The 19,676-nt window shown below is 39.6% G+C and overlaps 1 protein-coding gene across 8 annotated transcripts in view; it reads right to left on the reverse strand.

The window, feature by feature from the left end:
- Positions 1-9,704: 9,704 nt before the first annotated feature.
- sytl2a (synaptotagmin-like 2a) overlaps positions 9,705-19,676 on the reverse strand; it is a 117,762-nt gene continuing 107,790 nt past the window's right edge. For all 8 annotated transcript variants that reach the window (XM_052025992.1, XM_052025991.1, XM_052025993.1 and 5 more), the window contains 6 exons: positions 16,472-16,574; positions 13,839-14,000; positions 12,174-12,249; positions 12,006-12,096; positions 10,913-11,118; positions 9,705-10,482 (listed from right to left, as the gene is read on the reverse strand). In XM_052025992.1, coding sequence (XP_051881952.1) covers positions 10,334-10,482; positions 10,913-11,118; positions 12,006-12,096; positions 12,174-12,249; positions 13,839-14,000; positions 16,472-16,574 — 787 coding nt within the window. In that variant the 3' untranslated portion in view covers positions 9,705-10,333. The remainder of the gene's footprint in view (positions 10,483-10,912; positions 11,119-12,005; positions 12,097-12,173; positions 12,250-13,838; positions 14,001-16,471; positions 16,575-19,676) is intronic.

The following is a 19,676-nucleotide window of genomic DNA, read 5'->3' on the forward strand; positions in this document are numbered from 1 at the left end:
TGGTTGGTTATGGAACAAAAAAGATAAAAGATTTCTCCATTTTGTTAAAAAGTGCCCTTCTGCCTTTCTTCTTCTTCTACTCACAGCAACACATTAATACATTCTACACAAGCAAAATGATAAACATGATGCTTTATGTGATATGAAAATCTACTCACAGTTCTTTAACAAATTCCAACTTGCATACTGCCTTAATTAACATATAGTTTATTATTTCTTGTACTATTTTTAATACAAAGGAGGGAAGAAGTGAACAACTAGTTCTGTCATAGAACAAAAACAGAATGCTGGAAGAACTCAGCAGGTCAAGTAGCATCTGTGGAGGGAAGAGGTGCAAGTCAACGTTTCCAGTCAAGACCCTGCATCAGGACTCGAAAGATTACCACTAATGTAGCAGTATGTTGGGGGGGCGGTGGAATAGAGGCTGGCTGGTAATGGAATGAAATGGGGCAGGGATGATGGGCAGATGGAACCAGATCAGGGAGAGTGTGTTGGGACAGATCCTTGTAGGTGATGGGTGAATCCAGATGGGGAGAGTGTGGGTTACCCAAAATTGGAAAATTCAATATTCATAACATCGGGATGTGAGTTGTCATTCCACCAATTTGCATTTGGCCTCTCTAATAATGGAGAATGCTGAGGATGGTGAGGTCTATGTGGGAGTAGAAGGAGAGTTAAAATGACATGCAACTGGAAGCTCAAGATGGTCACTGCAGACAGAGTGTAGGTGCTCTGCAAAACAGTGACCTAGTCTAAGTTTGGTTTCACCAATGTAGAGGAGGCCACATCGCAAGCACCAAATGAAGTAGACCAGGTTGGAAGAGGTGCAAATGAACCTCTGCCTCACTTGGAAAGACTGTTTAGTTTCCTGGATGGCTTTGTGAAGGGAAGATCTTGCCTCACAAGCCTGATGGGGTTCTTTGAGGAGGTGACCAGGAAGATTGATGAGGGTAGTGCAGTAGATGTGGTCTACATGGATTTTAGTAAGGCGTTTGACAAGGTTCCACATGGTAGGCTTCTTCAGAAGGTCAAAGGCCAAGGGATCCAGGGAGGCTTGGCCATGTGGATTCAGAATTGGCTTGCCTGTAGAAAGCAGAGGGTTGTGGTGGAGGGAGTGCACTCAGATTGGAGGTCTGTGACTGGTGGTGTCCCACAAGGATCAGTTCTGGGACCTCTACTTTTCGTGATATTTATTAATGACTTGGATGAGGGGGTGGAAGGGTAGGTTAGCAAGTTTGCAGGCGACACAAAGGTCGGTGGTGGTGTGGATAGTGTGGAGGGCTGTCAAAGCTTACAGAGGGATATTGATAGGATGCAGAGCTGAGTTGAGAAGTGGCAGATGGAGTTCAATCTGGAGAAGCGTGAGGTGGTACACTTTGGAAGGACAAACTCCAAGGCGGAGAACAAGGTTAATGGCAGGATTATGGGGAGTGTGGAGGAGCAGAGGGATCTGGGGGGTTCATAGCCACAGATCCCTGAGAGTTGCCTCACAGGTGGATAGGGTGGTTAAGAAAGCTTATGGGACGTTAGCTTTCATAAGTCGTGGGATCGAGTTTAAGAGCCGTGAGGTAATGATGCAGCTCTACAAAACTCTGGTTAGACCACACTTACTGTGTCCAGTTCTGGTCGCCTCATTATAGGAAGGATGTGGAAGCGTTGGAAAGGGTGCAGAGGAGATTTACCAGGATGCTGCCTGGATTGGAGAGTATGGATTATGAGGAGAGACTAAGGGAGCTGGGGCTTTACTCATTGGAGAGGAGGATGAGGGGAGACATGATAGAGGTATACAAAATATTAAGAGGAATAGATAGAGTGGACAGCCAGCGCCTCTTTCCCAGGACACCAATGCTCAACACAAGAGGACATGGCTTTAAGGTAATGGGTGGGAAGTTCAAGGGGGATATCAGAGGGAGGTTTTTCACCCAGAGCGTGGTTGGTGCATGGAATGCACTGCCTGGGGCAGTGGTGGAGGCAGGTACATCAGTCAAGTTCAAGAGATTGCTAGATAAGCATATGGAGGAATTCAAAATAGGGGGATATGTGGGAGGAAGGGGTTAGATAGTCTTAGGCGTGGTTTAAAGGTCGGCACAACATGGTGGGCCGAAGGGCCTGTATTGTGCTGTATTGTTCTATGATGGCGCAGGAGGAGGTGAATGGACAGGTGTTACACCTCCTGTGGTTGAAGGAGATTGTGTCAGGGGACAGGGAAGGGTGGGTGGGAAGTGATGAGAAGCATCCTGAAGAGAACAGTCTCTGAGGAAAGCAGAAAGAGCAGAAAGGGGGAAAGAGTAGAAGATGTGATTGTGGTGGAATCATGTCGGAGCTGTCAGAAATCGAGGAGGAAGATGTGTTGGATGCCAAGACTGGTGGGGTGAAACATGAGGATTTCTGGAAGAAGGAGGATGTTTCACAAGCTCTAGAACAGAATTGCCTCATCTTGAAAACTGATGCAGTGGAGACAGAAATTGAGAAAAGCGGATGGCATCCCTACAGGAGTCAGGGTGGAGGAGGTACAGTCGAGGTAACTGTGGGAGCTGGTTTATAGAAGAGGTCAGTGACATCTGTCTCCTGAGATGGAGACAGAGGGATCCTGAAATGGAAAAGTGTCAGAGGATAGTCCAGGTGAATTTGAGGGCAGGGTAGAAGTTGATAGCGAAGGTGGTGAAATTGACAAGTTGTGTGCGAGTGCTGGTTCCAGTACTCTCCAACTTCCAGAGAAACACCCACTTGTGTAAAAGAAAAGCAAAAGGTGCTGAACAGAATGTGTTCTCTATTAAGTAATGTTTCTTAAAGAGCAAGTACCAACATAAAGGTCTATAACTAAAACATGTCAAGTCATCTAAAATCATACTGTTTTACAAATGCAACCTAAAAGTGGATGCCAGATTGATTGCTATTGTTATTTTATAATTGCTACCAAAAGGACATTAAATACCAGACTAAATGTGGCATAGCTACTGGAGTTGCTGTCTCAGCTCCAATGACCTGGGTTAAATCCTGACCTCCAATGTCGTCTGTGTGGAGTTTGCACGTTCTCTCTGTGACCATGTGGACTTCTCCCAGGTGCTCCAGTTTCCTACTACATCTGAAAAACATGCAGTTTGGTAGGTTAATTGGCAATGATAAATTGTCCATAGTTGAGTGATAGAATCTGGGAGGAGCTTTTGGGAATGTGAGGTGATTAAAATGGGACTGGTGTAGGATTAAAGGACCATGAAAGCAAAACAAAAGGAATGGCAGCAACTTGACCCAATATTTTGTGCAATAAGATGCCCTTGGTGCATATCTGGAGTAGAAGTCCCTTTTTTTCCCTCTTCTGTGATCTCCTACACCCACTCAACCACTCTCCACCATCTTCTATCACCCTGTTTCTTTCCCCTCCTCCAACCACTCCATCTGCCCACCACCATCTGCAACTCTCTGTTGCCTCTACCTATCACCCCCCCCAGCCTTTTTCGCTATTTCAGCTCGTCCATCGTCCGTCTGCCTATTTCCCCTTCTCACCCTGATCCACCTAACACTTGCCAGCTCTTGTTTCACCACTTCTTCTGACCTCTTTATACTATTTATACTTTATACTTCCTCTCTGTATTTCAGTCTAGATGAAGGGTCTCGACCCAAAATATCAACTGTCCATTTTCCTCCACAGATGCTGCCTGACCTGCTGTGTTCCTCGACCAGTTTTTTTGCTCCAGATTCCAGCATCTGCAGTCTCTTGTTTCTTCATGCTGCCCAGGCCTCTCGCTGCCCAGCAGCTGGCACCGCTGCAGCAATGTGTACCGAACCACAGTAAAGCCACAGCACGGCTCACATGTGGTGGTGCCCCCTGCAGTTGGGTCCACACACCAGCCGTTGGTTCTCATGCACGACTCCTGGTTATCAGTCTACAGGCTGCCTGCTTGCAGCTCCAGGTCCATCATGTAGTCCACCTTCTTCAGTCAGCTTAAACAGGTCACCACGGCCACAGTTTTCCTGTTGCTCAGGATACATTGCCTGTTCCTCTGACTGCTGTATTTTTTTTGAATGATGAGGCTTTCTGCACACACATGCCTTTGAAATGTCTTCCTTCTTCCCAGACGTTACTGGACAAGGCTGTTAACTGCATCACATCTATTTCTTGTACTTTTGTTCTCTCCCTCTCAAGGACAGAGTTCTTCACAACCCCAGAAACTGGGACCACAAGGGATGAGGGTTAAATGGACGCATTTCATGGGATGATACACCACTCTGGCACCAGGCATTAACTCTAGTGCAGGAAGCACACTGTAGAGTGTGCAGGTGGGGATGAGTGTGGAAGTGGGTGTGATGTCCACATCTGTATTGACCCACCCATGAGGAACACAACTTTCACAGTTCATCAGAGACAAACAGGTGTTACACATGAGTAGATTGTTCCCTGATATAAGTGAAGAAATGCAACACGAACAGCTCTATATACAACAGGAGCAGAGACATGCCCAAACCTTACCCAGCACCCAACTTCAAAAGTCTCTTCACCATGAGCAGAATCTTGCTCTGATAGAGCAGACAGTTGACGGCAAGGAGAAGATTGAAAACAACAGGAACCAGACACCTATAATAGCCATAGATTTGTACAGCACAGAAGTAGGCCTTTTGGTACGCCACGTCCATGCCAACCAGAGTCAAAGTCAAAGTTGAGTTTTTTGTCATATGCACAAGTACATGTGTGCACAGGTGCAATGAAAAACTTACTTGCAGCAGCATCACAGGCACATAGCATCATATAAGCAGCATTCACAATAAATAAACATAAATTATACACAATTTTTACAAGAAAAAACACAACTAGAACAAAAAAAAGTCCATTTCAGTGCAAGGTGATCAGAGTGGTCATGGTTGTACTTAACTATACTGGTCCCATGTACCCACATTTGGTCCATATCTTTCTGTGCCTTGGGGATTTAAGTGCTTGTCTAGATGTTTCTTAAATGTTGTGAGAGTACCTGCCTCCATCACCTCCTCTGACCTCTTGTTTTAAATACCCCTACCACAGGAAAAATATTCTCAGCACTTACCCTTTCTATCCCCCTCATAATTTTGTATACCTCTATCAAGTTACCACTCAGCCTTCTCCACTCCAAGGAAAATAAACCCAGTCTATCCAATCTTTCCTTATAATTAAAAAGCTCCAAACCAGGCAACATTCTGATGAATCTCCCCTGCACCCTTTCCAGTGCAATCACATCCTATCTAGTGCATGGCAACCAGAACAGCACACGAGGTGTGGCGGGACTAATGTTTTATAAAGCTATAACATTATGTCTCTGCTCTTACATTTTGTGCCATGGCTGATGAAGAGGAGTATTTCATATGACTTCTTCACCATGTTATCTACCTATGCTGCCATTTTCAGGGATGTATGTACCCCCTCCCCCCACCCCCCCATCATCAACACTCCCTACCACTTTATACATGTCCTAATTTTATTTGACCTTCCAAAATGCATCACTTCACATTTGTCAGGATTAAATTCCATCTGCCATTGCCCCTCCCAAATTTCCAGCTGATCAATATCATGTAGACGAAAACAATCCTCCACAATATCTGAGACTATAAATCAAATTGACGTTGAAACAATGGGACTGCAGCCTGAGGGCCAGCAGACCATTGCATTTGTCCATCCAGTCCCCTGGGAAGTTGCCTGATGTGCAGGTTCGGAACACTGATGCTCATCTCCCAGTACATCCTCTCAGACATTGTCGTGGATTACCGAGATTCGAGAATGACCAGGAGACGCAGAAGATTCTTCAAGAAGTTAAACCTTTATTTTAGCACGATATCATGGAGAGCTCAGACTCCTAAAAGCGGAGTTCTGCAGCTCTGCCCGACCAAGAGATTACAACCTTTATTTATATTACAAGAGTACATGACTACAAACATCCAAGCACAAATAGCAGAAGTAAATAACAGAACCAAATGGCCGCAGTAGCCAACCATAGTTTTGGTCTTAGCCCCGCGCTCTTGAGGAACTAGGTATTATTAGATTGCCGCATCCTGCATGGCAGACAAGACATAAGATCTCACCATATCAAAAGACATCACCAGTTATGGATAGCCCTTATTGTCAGAACATTACCATACATGGGGAGCCGTTAGTCATCGGCAGAACATTAGCTACCCAGAAGACCATTCTCAATTATCTTTCACATTTCTCCCACAATTCCTAGTTATCTAGTACCAGATTACGAGTCTTTATTTTCCATATGTTCTATAGCATCACCCTCAACAATGTTACACAGCCAGCTACACCAGAGAGCTCTTTCAATTGGTAGCTGTATGAAGGTGGTCCAACCTGGGCAAAAGCTTTTTTTTGGGTAACAAAGGACCTCTATGTGGAATCAAGGTGAAAGGGAACAGCCTTCCAACAGCCACATGGCAACCTCACAGGGGACACTGTGGTGTAGCATACTGCGATAAAACCTACCTGATGTAGCATACTGCTACAAAGTTGTCAGATGGGAAAGGCGTTTGGACAGGTAACCTTACAGAAAAATGTTAATATTTTCTGTTATTGTATCATTTCTTTTGTCTCTGCTATAAAGAATTCTCGAGACACTAGCACTGTTCAAATGTCTTCTCATTTGGGACAGATGATATTTAAATGTACACAGTCATGCTGGTATGGCAATTGTTGGCATCACTGCATACCATGCTTTGCTTCACCAAGAAAGGTTGCTAATATCATGTATGTCATGTGAACATCTGGACACTGAATTTTGTCTGCATCTCCTGTCCCAAGGTCCTTGACCTACCCCAATTGGTCAACCAGGCCCACATTAATTGCTTCCAGAGGCATCACTACTCACTGAAAGGCTGAAGACTGATAACCCGCTTTCCAATTGTTTGGAAATCCCAATGGTTCGGCATCTGGCTCATCAGATGTCGATTCCACACTCCCTTCAACACATCAGGGCCCTGGTTCCTACCGTCTCTTGAAACTCACTGGGCTTGCTTGAAAATGTATTATACTACAGTGTAACATCTAAATAGAGAATTAAAAGTGTGTTGGAATATTAATTTGGAATAACATATAATGGCCTGTAAGATCTCCCAGTCCAGCACCATCAAAATCCTGAACATGGTACATTCGTGGAACTTTACTGTATTTAGAAATTAGAGTTCAGCTTTTTTTTTGGTGCATTAAATGGGTGCTACATATATTGTTGCTGTCCAATTGGGTGAACCACAAAAAAGTCATGTTTATAGAAACAAGTCAACTCCCATGGCACAATGAGGCAAGGGCTCACCATGGGGCTAGTGATCACTATATATCTTGCACAGAGATGCAAACCAGAGAGATATAGTTCTCTTCATCAGTGATACTTGTGACTAAAAATGGAGCTCAGAAAAATACATCTTTCAGAAAATGTGGGTAAAACATCAATGACTCAGTAGGGACCTTTTAATTTAATTCTCTTTGTTGACACTGTGGGGCTTGTTCATTATCCTCTTACTTAGAACATAGAACAGTACAGCAGTGGACAGGCCATTTGGCTCACGATGTTGTGCCGATCAATAACAATTTATACTAGATATCCTCCTGTGTATCATACATATCCCTCCATTCCCTTCACATTCATGTGTCTATGTAAAAGCTTCTTAAATTCCACCAACCTGCTTGCTTCCACCACTACCCCTGGTACCTCATTCCAGGCACCTACCACGCTGTGTAAAAAAAACTTGCCCCTTACGTCACTTTTAAACTTCCTCCCTCTAACCTTAAAAGAATGTCCTCTGGTCTTTGACATTTCTACCCTGGGGAACAGATTCTGACTTTCTACCATATCTATGTCTCTCATAATTTAAAAAGCCTCTATCAGGTCTTACTTGTCATATCATCTTTCTTGACCTCAACCCTACCACCTGTTGCCTTGCTGCTGTGGTTCCCATCCCCCTGCCACTCCAGTTTAAACCCTCCTGAGTAGCACTAGCAAACCTCCCGGCGAGGATATGGCTCTTCAGGGATTGGCTCTTGCACCTTCAAGAGCCAATTATTTTCATTGACCACAGAAATGAGTTCACACTCAAGATGGTGTCTTTAAATAAACATCTAATACCAGAAAACGCCAGAGTTTCTGGCATTGCATTGTAATTAACTTTCTGATGGATGAGATTTCAACAAGAAATAGTTACTAGTGAAATGTAACCTATGGAAAATAGATTTCTAGCCTGATATGTGAATTTTAAAATAAATGGTGATATCTGCATCACAATTAAAATTTAAAGGAATTATATTCTATACTTGTAAAAGTCAATTTTAATTGCTAGAAAGGTTAACTGCTGGCTTTTAATAGTTATTGCATTGTTAAAAATTCACCATTGAGTGGCCAAGTTCCAACTTATTTTTTTATTGTCAAGTCTCACACTGAGAACCTGTGCAGTAAAGCTTATAGGGAAAGCAGGGCAAACTGGACAGCAGTTTTCTGATTTCCAGAGTTAACCATGTAGATGTATATGCTAAAAGTTAGTGTTGGATTTATTCCATGCTAATTGCAAGTGGCAATATCCTGTTAATCTTAACACAAAATCTGGGTCAATAAATCCCAAACTAGTTTATGTCATCAATTTTGAGTTACAAGGAGAAACTGGATGGGCTGGGGCTTTTTTCCCTACAGCAGAGGAGGCTGAGAGGTGACCTTCTAGGTTCCCATTAAATCATAATGGGAATATGTTAGGGATTATTCTGGAGTTATAACATTATGGATAGCAGATATTAATTAAAATGAGAACCAGTCTTCCGGAAATAAAACCTGTTCACAATTTAACTTTGACTGATACTTTAAGGTTTTTGAAACTAATCATTGGGTGTGGGACATTCTGATTCTGTACCATTGAAACTATACAAGGGGAAGACAATAGATGAATGTTCATGTTAATTGGTGGTCACTGAAGTAATGGAAAATCAGAAGCACCAAAATGGAGCCAAATATTTAAAGTAAATCATGTTAGTAATGGAATGATAAAATGAATAATAGCATAGGAGATGATCATTCAGTCCAGTGCTTCTCCAAGCCATATATCATAAAATCTGGGTGACAGAAGATAGAGCCATGCAATGTTCTTGGGTCCCAAGGTTGTAGAAAGGTATCGTTTAACAAAATCTTCCACTGGGAGTATCCACCTCCAACTGATACATACCAAGAGCAAAAGGGAGCAAGGAAATGAGATGTCCCAGACGAAACGCTACAGAAAATCACACCATTTAAAATGATGTGACAATAAACGTGACTTTGACTTTGATAAACTTTGGCACAGAGGGAATTTGAAGTATTGCAGCACCAATAATAAACTGACATTGGAATGCAATAGTTTACTTTTATCACTTAGTGTTAATAGGGCTTAAATATAATATATCAGCTTTGTAAAATATATTTTAATATAGCAACATACAGTTTTAGCTTTTCTTATATTTGGTAAATGCACACAGAATTTTTAGTCCAATGCAAATAATTGTCAAAAATAAAACTATTTTTTCCATATTATCACATCTGGTGTCAGGCCACAAAAAGATGTTGTTATACTAGTTTGTAAAAAAAAGACCTCACCCAGCATCCTTACATCACAAAATAAAAACTAGCCAAACCTGTACTTCTGTAATGTCAGTGGAATGAACCTGCTGAACCAGCCATGCACAAGACTGTTATCTTAACCTCAAACCCCAAATAAATTATCAAGAGAAACACTCAATGGTAGTGTCTTTATTATGAATATACTTGTCTGTAGTGTTACATTGCCAACCATACATGAACAAAAACATTTAAAACACTTTATTTGTCATTAATACTTGCCTAACTTTGAAAAAAATTCTCATTGATTATAAAGAATAAGGGTGGAAGTTAATCTTTGGTTAGCAGTGCTAAATACACATATAAAGTGACAGGCACATACTGTACTCACTGTTTCAAGTGCCACAAAATGAAAGAATTATTGCATAATTTCCATCCTATTGAAGCTCATCTTCATACAGTATATAAACAAAATAATGATAGTTTTTTTTTACAAGCTAAAATATTACAGCATCGATAATAAACCGACTTTGGAATGAAATAGTTTACTTCAATCATTTCAATGTTAATGGGGCTGAATTACAATATCTCAGCTTTGTAAAACATATTTAATATAGCAACATATAGCTTTAGCTTTTCTTATATTTGGTAAGTGCACTTAGAATTTTTAGTCCAATGCAAATAATTATCAAAAACATTTTTTCTCATATTATCATATCTGGTGTTGGACCACAAAAATATTTCATGATACTGGTTTGTAAAAAGACCTTACCCAGATTTGTAACATTTGTATTCAGTATTTCAGTTCAGTTTGTGATGTTTTTACTAAGCATCAACATTCTCAAAGGAAGCACACCCTCTACCCACATATTTGGATTGGTGATCATTTTATTCCATACTTGTGTTTCCTCTTCAGTAGAATCCATCCAGTCTACTGCCAATCCATAACTTTTACCTGTCCAACAAAAGAAATGGTCAATAAAGAAAGAATACGCCTTTCCACCACAGTTTATAAACACACAATACATTAGAGATTACAAAACCACACAGTTAATATTGTCTTTCCTTGTAACACAATGATAAATTACATTCCTACAGAGTGCTTCACATCTGTGAAAGCTGTCCATTACTTTATCCTGTTACAAGATAATTCACAGTGAAATTACCATGTTTGAAGCAGTTAAGTGTACTAATCTAACTTTGAATCCATTCTCTGACACTATTCCAATATTTTTTAAACAAATTACAAATTGAAATACCTGATTTGTACAATTGTTTCACAAGCCCTAACAGTGAAGGCTGTTAAAAATCATAACAGGATTATTATCATAGTTGCAGTGGATAATAGTGAAATTCAAACTATTTAACATCTTAGAAGCTATTACCTGTGCCAAGGCCAATCCTCAATCCTCCAAGGAAATGATTTACCAGTTTATCATGGTCCCAGACTGAAAGTTCAACACATGCATCTTTGAGGTCTTCAGGCCCAAAGCCATCATAAACCATGGTGTGATTGAAATTGGGATTTCTGGTTTTTTTCACGACCCGAGTCTTCTGACGGCTTTTTCTGCTTGTGTCTGGAAGAACGTAACTTGTAGAGAAAGCAAAACAATTAGAATAAACTGATAAGTTTGTCTGATCTCAAACATAATTGGTCCACTATCAAAAATGAATTGATTTTGGCATATACACTGAAAAATTACAACTTCGTAATTGCAATGATGTGAATAAGTCACCAAGTTTGATGTTTGGTTAGCCTTCGGAACCAGCTCTCAGCCAGTTAGGGATCAATTGTAGCCTAAAATTTATGGAAAGAGGTCAGCAACTTCCTACATAACTATTAGAATTTCCCCACATACAGTATATATCAGCACAGCAAATGGATTTCTGAGTGAACATGACAGTTCCAAAATTACAGTCCCTATTCATTATTTATTTTCCCTAAATAACAATTACTATTTATCAAACTCTAACACCACAATGCTAAGTGCACTGCAATTCCCTCATTATTTCAAAATATAATGCATTTTAACATAAAAATGTTAATTCCGTTTTTCCTAGCAGGAAACTTTTTTTAAAAAAATCAGTTTCTATCTGCATTCATCTGCATTATAATGTTCTTTTTTTTGTGGTCTGAAAAATGTAAGTGAAAATAGTTAATTAAAAATTAGGCCGTTTACTTGTTAGTTTGCTGGAGAATATTTTCATATCATAGGCAGTTTAGTCAGTTTGATAACATCCCAGCTGTTGAATGACAGCATTCCCCTTGAATGTGCTCAACAGAAACTAATCTCTACTTCAGAGATGATTATTTTCTTCAGATTAGTGGCAAGTCTTCTTGCTTTGTTATTAGCACAAATTCAAGGTCCTTAGAAATAAATCTCATAGATAAGATTACAAGCATTCTTTGGAAAATAAAGTAAAACATGGAAAAGCTATATAATAATTGTGCGTGTAATACAAATGTAATCTTATTACCATTTCACAAATGGATCCAAACGATGTGCCCTAACTTGGGGTAAATTACTGGCTTCCTTCACCCAAATCTGAACTTCACCTGTTTTTTTCCCTGTGTGCAAAAACATCAGTAAGCATATTGATGCAATACCAATAACTGTAAATTATCAGATAAGAAGGATAAAATACCTTTGTGTCCCTGTGGAATGTAACGGAAAGCCACTTTTAGGGTACCTTTGTAATCTGTTGTATAAGATGTAATTGTCTGCAAAAAATTATAAGAAAGATAATTTGGTCTATAACATTTTTGCCATGACTTTACAAAAGCCATGTACAAGATATACAAGAATGTACTTCATTAAAACTGATCCAAAAATTGTCCTGCAGTGCAATACTTCGAGGAAAAATACAAAATAGATTTTGTTTTAAAAACTCAAAGCTATTTCTAATCCTGACAATTTGATTGTGCAAGTACACAAACAATGATTCAAAACTTCTGATTGTCTATCTGCATTTTATCTCTTCCCTATCATGGAGCTGAAACAGATAGCCTTCTCTTCGCTGTAGTCATCTATCCTACCATTCCAAAAGCATCTCTAGTAATGCTTTCTTTCCCAATTCTACAGAGTTAACCCAGGAGTCACTCAAGAGTTCCCTCTTCTTTGTAACACTGTTTTACTCTATAAGCATTCTTTGAAAACTAGAGTATTAGAGGAAGCTTGCAGAATATATAAAAACTGACTGTAAAGGATTCTGTAGGTTATTGAAAAGAAGACAATTAGTGAAAACAAATGTAAGTCCCCTTTAGTAGGAAACAAGGGAATTTATAACGGGGAATAAAGAAATGGCAAGCCAGTTAAATACATATTTAGGTTTTGTCTTCACAAGGGGGATACAAATAATCTCTCAAAAATGTTGGAATTAAATTGACATCAGTAGGGAAATAGTGTTAGGGAAACTGAATCCCCAGGGTCTGATAGTCTGCATCCCAGAGAACTTAAGGAACTGTCCCTAGAAACAGTGGATGCATTAATGGTTATTTTCTAACATTCTTTAGACTCTGGGATAGTTCCAATGGATTAAAGCATAGCTAATGAGTTGCTATGGAGGGAGCTCTGCAAAAGTTCACCAGATAACTGGGGTGGCAGGACTAGTGCATGGAGAGAGATTACGTCAGTAAGGCTTATATTTACTAGAGTTTAGAGGAATGAGTGAGGATCTCATGGAAATCAATAAAATTTTAAACAGGACTGGCCAGATTCAATGCTGAAAGGATGTTCCTGATGGCCAGGGAGTCAATGACCAGGGACACAGTCTAACGATAAGGGGCAAGCCATTTAAAGACTGAATGGAAGAAAAATTTGGTAACTATAATCCCACATTGGAATGAATGGTATCAAAAGCACATACGACTGATAAGAAAGAACAATTACTAAAACTGGAAAGAGGAAACTAGTTCTGCCATTCATAGGAATGAACGTATGTACATAGTCAAACTTTTGAATTTAAAAATATTATGGAAGCTCATTCATATGTAGGGATGTCCATAAGTCAGGTGTTCGTAACCCAGAGACAGCCTGTAATGGGTTACTGCACTGTTTCATTCAACAAGCAAAAGAATTTCTATGCACTTACAGAGTATACCCAAAATCATTATTTATTTTTCTTGGTATCAGTAACATGCTTATATAACTGAGTTTTTAGTTCTGATGAAAGATACATAATGGGAAAATATTTTGTTTTACACTGAAGGTGACCGATATTTTAAGTATTCAGAATTAATATTTCAAATTTACACCAATTGCACTGTTTTGAATTGTCCCATATATTTTAAAATATTTCATTATAAATTACCCTTGGTTTCAGGTTGTACCATTCCATTTGCTTGTTACTCCAATTCCACTTTTCAAGTTCTATGTCTACTTCACCCAGAAAATCGTTTCGTCCAAATGTGTCATTGTGCCAAACAGAAAGGTTCAGAGTCTGAGCCATCAGAACATTTTTTTCAACTTTATACTGTAAGATAAGAGGTGCAGAACACAATTAGAATGGAAACAAAAAAAACATTTATAGTCTCTAGTTTTATTTTGCTCACAAGGAGGTTATTCTTGGACATTTGTTAACCACTTAACAATTATTCATTTAATTGTACATCAAGTATTCTTAAAGCCTTTGCATGTTTAGTGCCAATTAATTTACACCAGAGTGTCTCAAATTTGCCAAGCAGGAAATACCCCATTAACTGCAACTTTTGTGGAAAATAATCAGGAATTCAGAAAAAAAGTCACAGTAAACAAATACTGTACTCCATGAGTTATTAGAAAAAAAGCAATTACCACACTTTTCACAATGACAGCAAATAATGGGCCCGTGTATATACTGTTATGCATTCTGAAAAGGTTCTTGTGTGCCTTTTTTAGGTTTCATGATGATATTAGGCAAATTAGGCTGAATTTCTGGACAAGTAGCAGTAAAATGGATCTTTTCTCGGCCTCTTTTATCTCATCATATACTTGATTTGTTAAGTATGGTATTGATGATATATGCTCCCTCCAGGAATTTAATAATATTACGGAAGTTCATATGTAGGGATCTCCATAAACTGTGTAACCCGGGTATGGCCAGTAAAACATTCCTCTGCCTTGATAACATACCCATCTCCTCTCCTCCATCCTTTATTCCATGGTCCACTGTCCTCTCCTACCAGATTCCTCTTTCAGCTCTTTGCCTCTTCTACCTATCACCTCTCAATTATATCTTCCCTCCCCCACCCACCTACCTTCCCCCTCTCACCTGGACTCACATATCAACTGAACTCACCCATCACCTGCCTGCGTGTGCTCCTCGCCCTCTCCTCCATTTCTGGCGTCTGCCCTCTTCCTTTCCAGTCCTGATGAAGGGTCTCGTCCCAAAACATCGACTGTTTATTTCCCCCCATAGATGCTGCCTGACCTGCTGAGTTCTTCCAGCCCTTATTGTGTATTCCACCATATTATTAGTTCATAGCTAAATGGTATCTGCAGTTATTTTCCTTCTTTTGTTTCATACAGCTTGATACTGTAGGCTTGCAAAAATCTATGGATTTATTTGGAAATTTCAACTAATTTAATGTCCTTTAGAGGGCAATAGCTCCACATTCATTACTGAGAAAAACACACTGAAATAAAAATAGAGGATGTAGGTTGTGTAGCATCAATGGAGAAAAGCTAATCTTTCAGATCAATATTCTGAAGGAAGTTCATTGACTTGAAATGTTTCTCCTTTCACAGGTTTTATCCGATCTTCTGGGTACTTCCAGCATTTTTGTTTCTATTGAGGTTTCTGGCAATCATAGAATTTTGATTTTATAGAGAAAGCTACCCAATTTCACTCCAAAGAACCCAAATTTAAAGACCTAAGTTTATACCCTTTGGTTTTAGCTTCTCCAACTTGACATTACAGTACAAAAACACAAACAATAGAGTAGAACAAGGCCATATGGCCCACCAAGCCAATTCTGGCATTCAGTAAGATCAGAAATGATTTTTACATCATATTGCTGACCTACATCCATATTCCTTCATTCTCATAGTTCCGCAAAGTCATCAGTCTTAAGTCATGAATATGCTAATTGGCCAAGCAGCCACTGTTCTCCAGGGAGAGAATTCCAGAGATTCATAATCCTTCTCATTGTGGTCCGAATCTAAGACAAATAGTTCTAAAGTCCCAAGAACACTGTGCAAAGGAAAGAGCCTCTCAGCACCAAGTACACTTAAGAATTTTATACATTTCAATGAAATCATGTCCCATGATTCAAAGCATATGGATCTTTCCTGCCCTAATTTTTCCACACATAACAGCCCTCTCATCCTACGAACCAAAAAAGTGAACTTTGGCTGCACCCCCATCTCAGGGCAAATATGTCATTCTTTTGGCAAGGAAATTAAAACTAAATATAGCATTCCAGGTGTGGATTTACCAAAAATCTCTAATTGCAATAAGACCCATTGCCCTCACTCTAAACACCTTACAGAACAGACTGAAATAATTGCTTGCTCATCCAGTTAATCTTCCTGTACTTCCAATTTCTTAGCATCTCCACTAATGCATCACACCACAATTTAACTACTTCTCAAACTTCCAGAACTCAAAGGAATACAAATCACGTTTATGAAAGCAGTGTTAAATTTTAATTCCAAGATCCAGCATCACTCTGGTGAATGTGCAACATCACTCAGACAATACATCTTTCCAAAAGTGTAGGGACTACTTTTGGGTTGCATCACAACTGTCACGCTGTGAAACTTGCATATGATATTCCAATAGTGATATATTTTTATATAATCCCTAAGGTTTCTGATGAGTCATCACAGAAAGAGCAATCTCTACTAATATATTCAAATATGAAAAGTTAATTCCATTTATTATAGATTTTTTATAACATTTTAATTAAAATATTATTTATAGCTAAACGTGAAGTACAGAAAAATGATGCCCCACCCCCTTACCCGTAATATTTCATTGTAGATTGGATTCAAACTTTTCTTCTTCACTGATGTTTTCTTCTTACCCATTTTAACTTTATCTGGAAGCAGGTAGCTTTTCACATATCTAAGAGAACAACAGACTTATGAAGAGATAAGATTGAATAGAAGAGTTCTGTTATTTTCTTTTTAAGCTGCTTGAGCTTGCATTTTAATTTTTCTCATTCTTAATTTAAAGTAATTACAGTTGGAGAATGCCACTTAGCCCATTACATTTAATTCATTCAGAGTTTCATCTATTTTGCATCCAATTGTTCAAGACTTGGGATTTTTGCCTCTGGTGCCCAGATGTTTAAGAAAAATATCCCAACACCATTCCTAAATGCATCTTCTACCAGTCTGAATTTGTATCCCATTCATCCTATACTCAATATTTGTTTTGGCTTTACTTTTCCTGTAATATTTAATTAGCTCTATAAAATTACTTTGGTATCAACCTTTTCAGGATGAAAAGCACATCATTCCATGCTGACTTTATATTTTAGTCAACAGGTCCTCCCCAGGTTACAGCGGGATTCCATTCTTGTAAACTGTTCATAACCCGGACAGTTTGCAAGTTAGAAATGCAGCCACAAACCACATTCCCAGGTGACAGAAGATGCCTGCAGCCCTGCAGTAGCTGGCAAATAGAATCCCACGGGTCTCCCAAATGCTCATTCATATGTATAGGTCGCACACAAGTCAAGCACTCGTAAACAGGGGAGGAGCTGTATTTATACCAGTGATGAGGATGTTTGCTCCACTTTAAAGCACAATTTTTACTTAAAAAATCATTTCAGTGACCAGGGCCTGGACTGGGTGTAGTTCATAGATCTTTGTCCCATTTCCCTTCAATTTTGTGGGGCAAATTATATCATCATACAAAATAAAACATCCAGGGGTTAATTAGCCAATTAGTTGACAAACACAGAGCAGCAGCATTGAATTGTAATGTACTGAATGCAGATTATTACTCTACATTGGTTGCAAATGACAGTTGGAAATAATGAATCTCTGGTCTACCAAGTTGTTTGGGTTCTCTAGTTTCTTCCGCAATATTCATGCAGTGCGCATATTTCAACACATTCTTGGAGTGTTGCCACTTTTTCTTCCATTTATAAGTATTACAACTTCATTCAAAGTTCATCTGTCATTATTCTACCCACTTAATATATATATTTTTTAAGATCAGTACTTACCTCTCTTAGTTTGACATTAACTGCAATTTCGTCCACTCTCCTTTAAGTTCACAAATCCAAAAAAATCCTCCAACTATGACTTCTTTTTAACCGTTGAATAAATTATGTATCTATTCTCTAGACTTACCTCAAATCCACAATGTTTGGTTTAAATTAGTAGCCTTTTGATAGAAATTTTGTCAGTAATTTAGGGTAAGGTACAGCAAATAGTCCTCTTATTGTCACTTCCTCATAAGGAGTTAAGGTTAATTAGGATCTTCCTAGTGCCCACTGACCTATATATAATGGCTGTCAATGTCTTATTAACCTTATATTTAGTGCATTCCTGCATAATTGTAGGATTATACAGCATTGGAGGAGGTTATTTTGTCTATTTGCTTGCTAATTGGTTATCCAATGAATTTAATTCCAATTCTTCTATTCTTTTTCAAAGCATTGAAATATTTTGGTAAATTTGTTTATTATTGTCACAATGAAAAACTTGTCTTGTACACCGTTGATACAGATTAATTCATTACAACAGTGCATTGAGGTAGTACAAGGTAAAACAATAACAGAGTGCAGAATAAAGTGTAACAGCCACAGAGAAAGTGCAGTGCAGGTAGACAATAATGTACAAGGTAGATGGTGAGGCCAAGGAGCCATCTTTATCATACTAGGGAACTGTTCAATAGTCTTATGACAGCAGGGTAGATGCTGTCCTTGAGCCTGGTGGTACGTGCTTTCTGGCTTTTGTATCTTCTGCCCGATGGGAGAGGGGAGAAGAGAGAATGTCCCAGGTGGATGGAGTCTTTGATTATGTTGGATGCTTTATCAAGACAGCGAGAAGTCTAGCCAGAGTGCATTGGGGGGGCGGGGGGGGGCGTGGAGTTAGTCAGGCTGGTTTCCGTGATTCCGTCATGTGCTGAGCTGTGTCCACAACTCTCTGCAGTTTCTTGCAGGTCACAAACAGACCAGTTGCCATACCAAGCCGTGATGCATCTGAACAGGATGCTTTCTATGGAGTATTGATAAAAATTGGTGAGGGTCAAAGTGGACATGCCAAATTTCTTTAGCCTCCTGAGGAAGTAGAGGTGTTGGTGAGCTTTCTTAGCCATGGCGTCAATGTGGTTGGACCAGGACAGGTTTTGATGATGTTCACTCCTCGGAACTTGAAGCTTTCAATGCTCTTGGTCTCAACACTGTTGATGTAAACAGGAGCATGTGCACCACCCTCCTTCCTGCTGGCATTGAGGGAAATGTTGTTGCCATGACACCATATCACTAGGCTCTCTCTCTCCCTCCTGTACTCCGACTCATCGTTATTTGAGATTTGGCCCACTACAGTAGTATCTGCCAACTTGTAAATGGAGTTAGAGCAGAATCTATGCAGTCGTGAGTGTATAGGGAGTACAGTAGGGAGCTGAAGATACACTCTTGTGGGGCACTAGTGTTGAGGATAATTGTGGTGGAGGTGTTGCTGTCTAGCCTTACTGATTGTGGTCTGTTGGTCAGGAAGTCAAGGATCCAGTCGCAAAGGGAGGTGTTGAGTCCCAGGTCTAGGAGTTTAGAAATGAGTTTGCTTGGAATTATAGTATTGAAGGCAGAGCTATAGTTAATAAACAATAGTCTAATGTAGGTGTCTTTACTGTCCAGGTGCTCCAGAGATGAGTGTGGGGCCAGGGAGATGGTGTCTGCTGTAGACTTGTTTCGGCGGTAAACAAATTGCAGTGGGTCGAGGTTGTCTGGGAGGCTGGAGTTAATGCGTGCCGTGACCAGTCTCTCAAAGCACTTCATGATGGTGGATGTCAGAGCCACCAGGTGGTAGTCATTAAGGTATATCACCTTGGTTTTATTTCCTTTTCAGGTAAATATCTAATTCTCTTGTAACATTAACTCTTAAACCTCCTTTTACCATCTTTTAGACAATGCATTCCAAGCCACAATATAGTAGTGCCTGAAACAGAAGCAAACTTCTCTTCAAGAAAGATCCCGTGTACCTCCAGTACCTA

Source organism: Pristis pectinata, chromosome 11 (assembly GCF_009764475.1).
Source record: "Pristis pectinata isolate sPriPec2 chromosome 11, sPriPec2.1.pri, whole genome shotgun sequence".
Lineage (NCBI taxonomy): Eukaryota > Metazoa > Chordata > Chondrichthyes > Rhinopristiformes > Pristidae > Pristis > Pristis pectinata.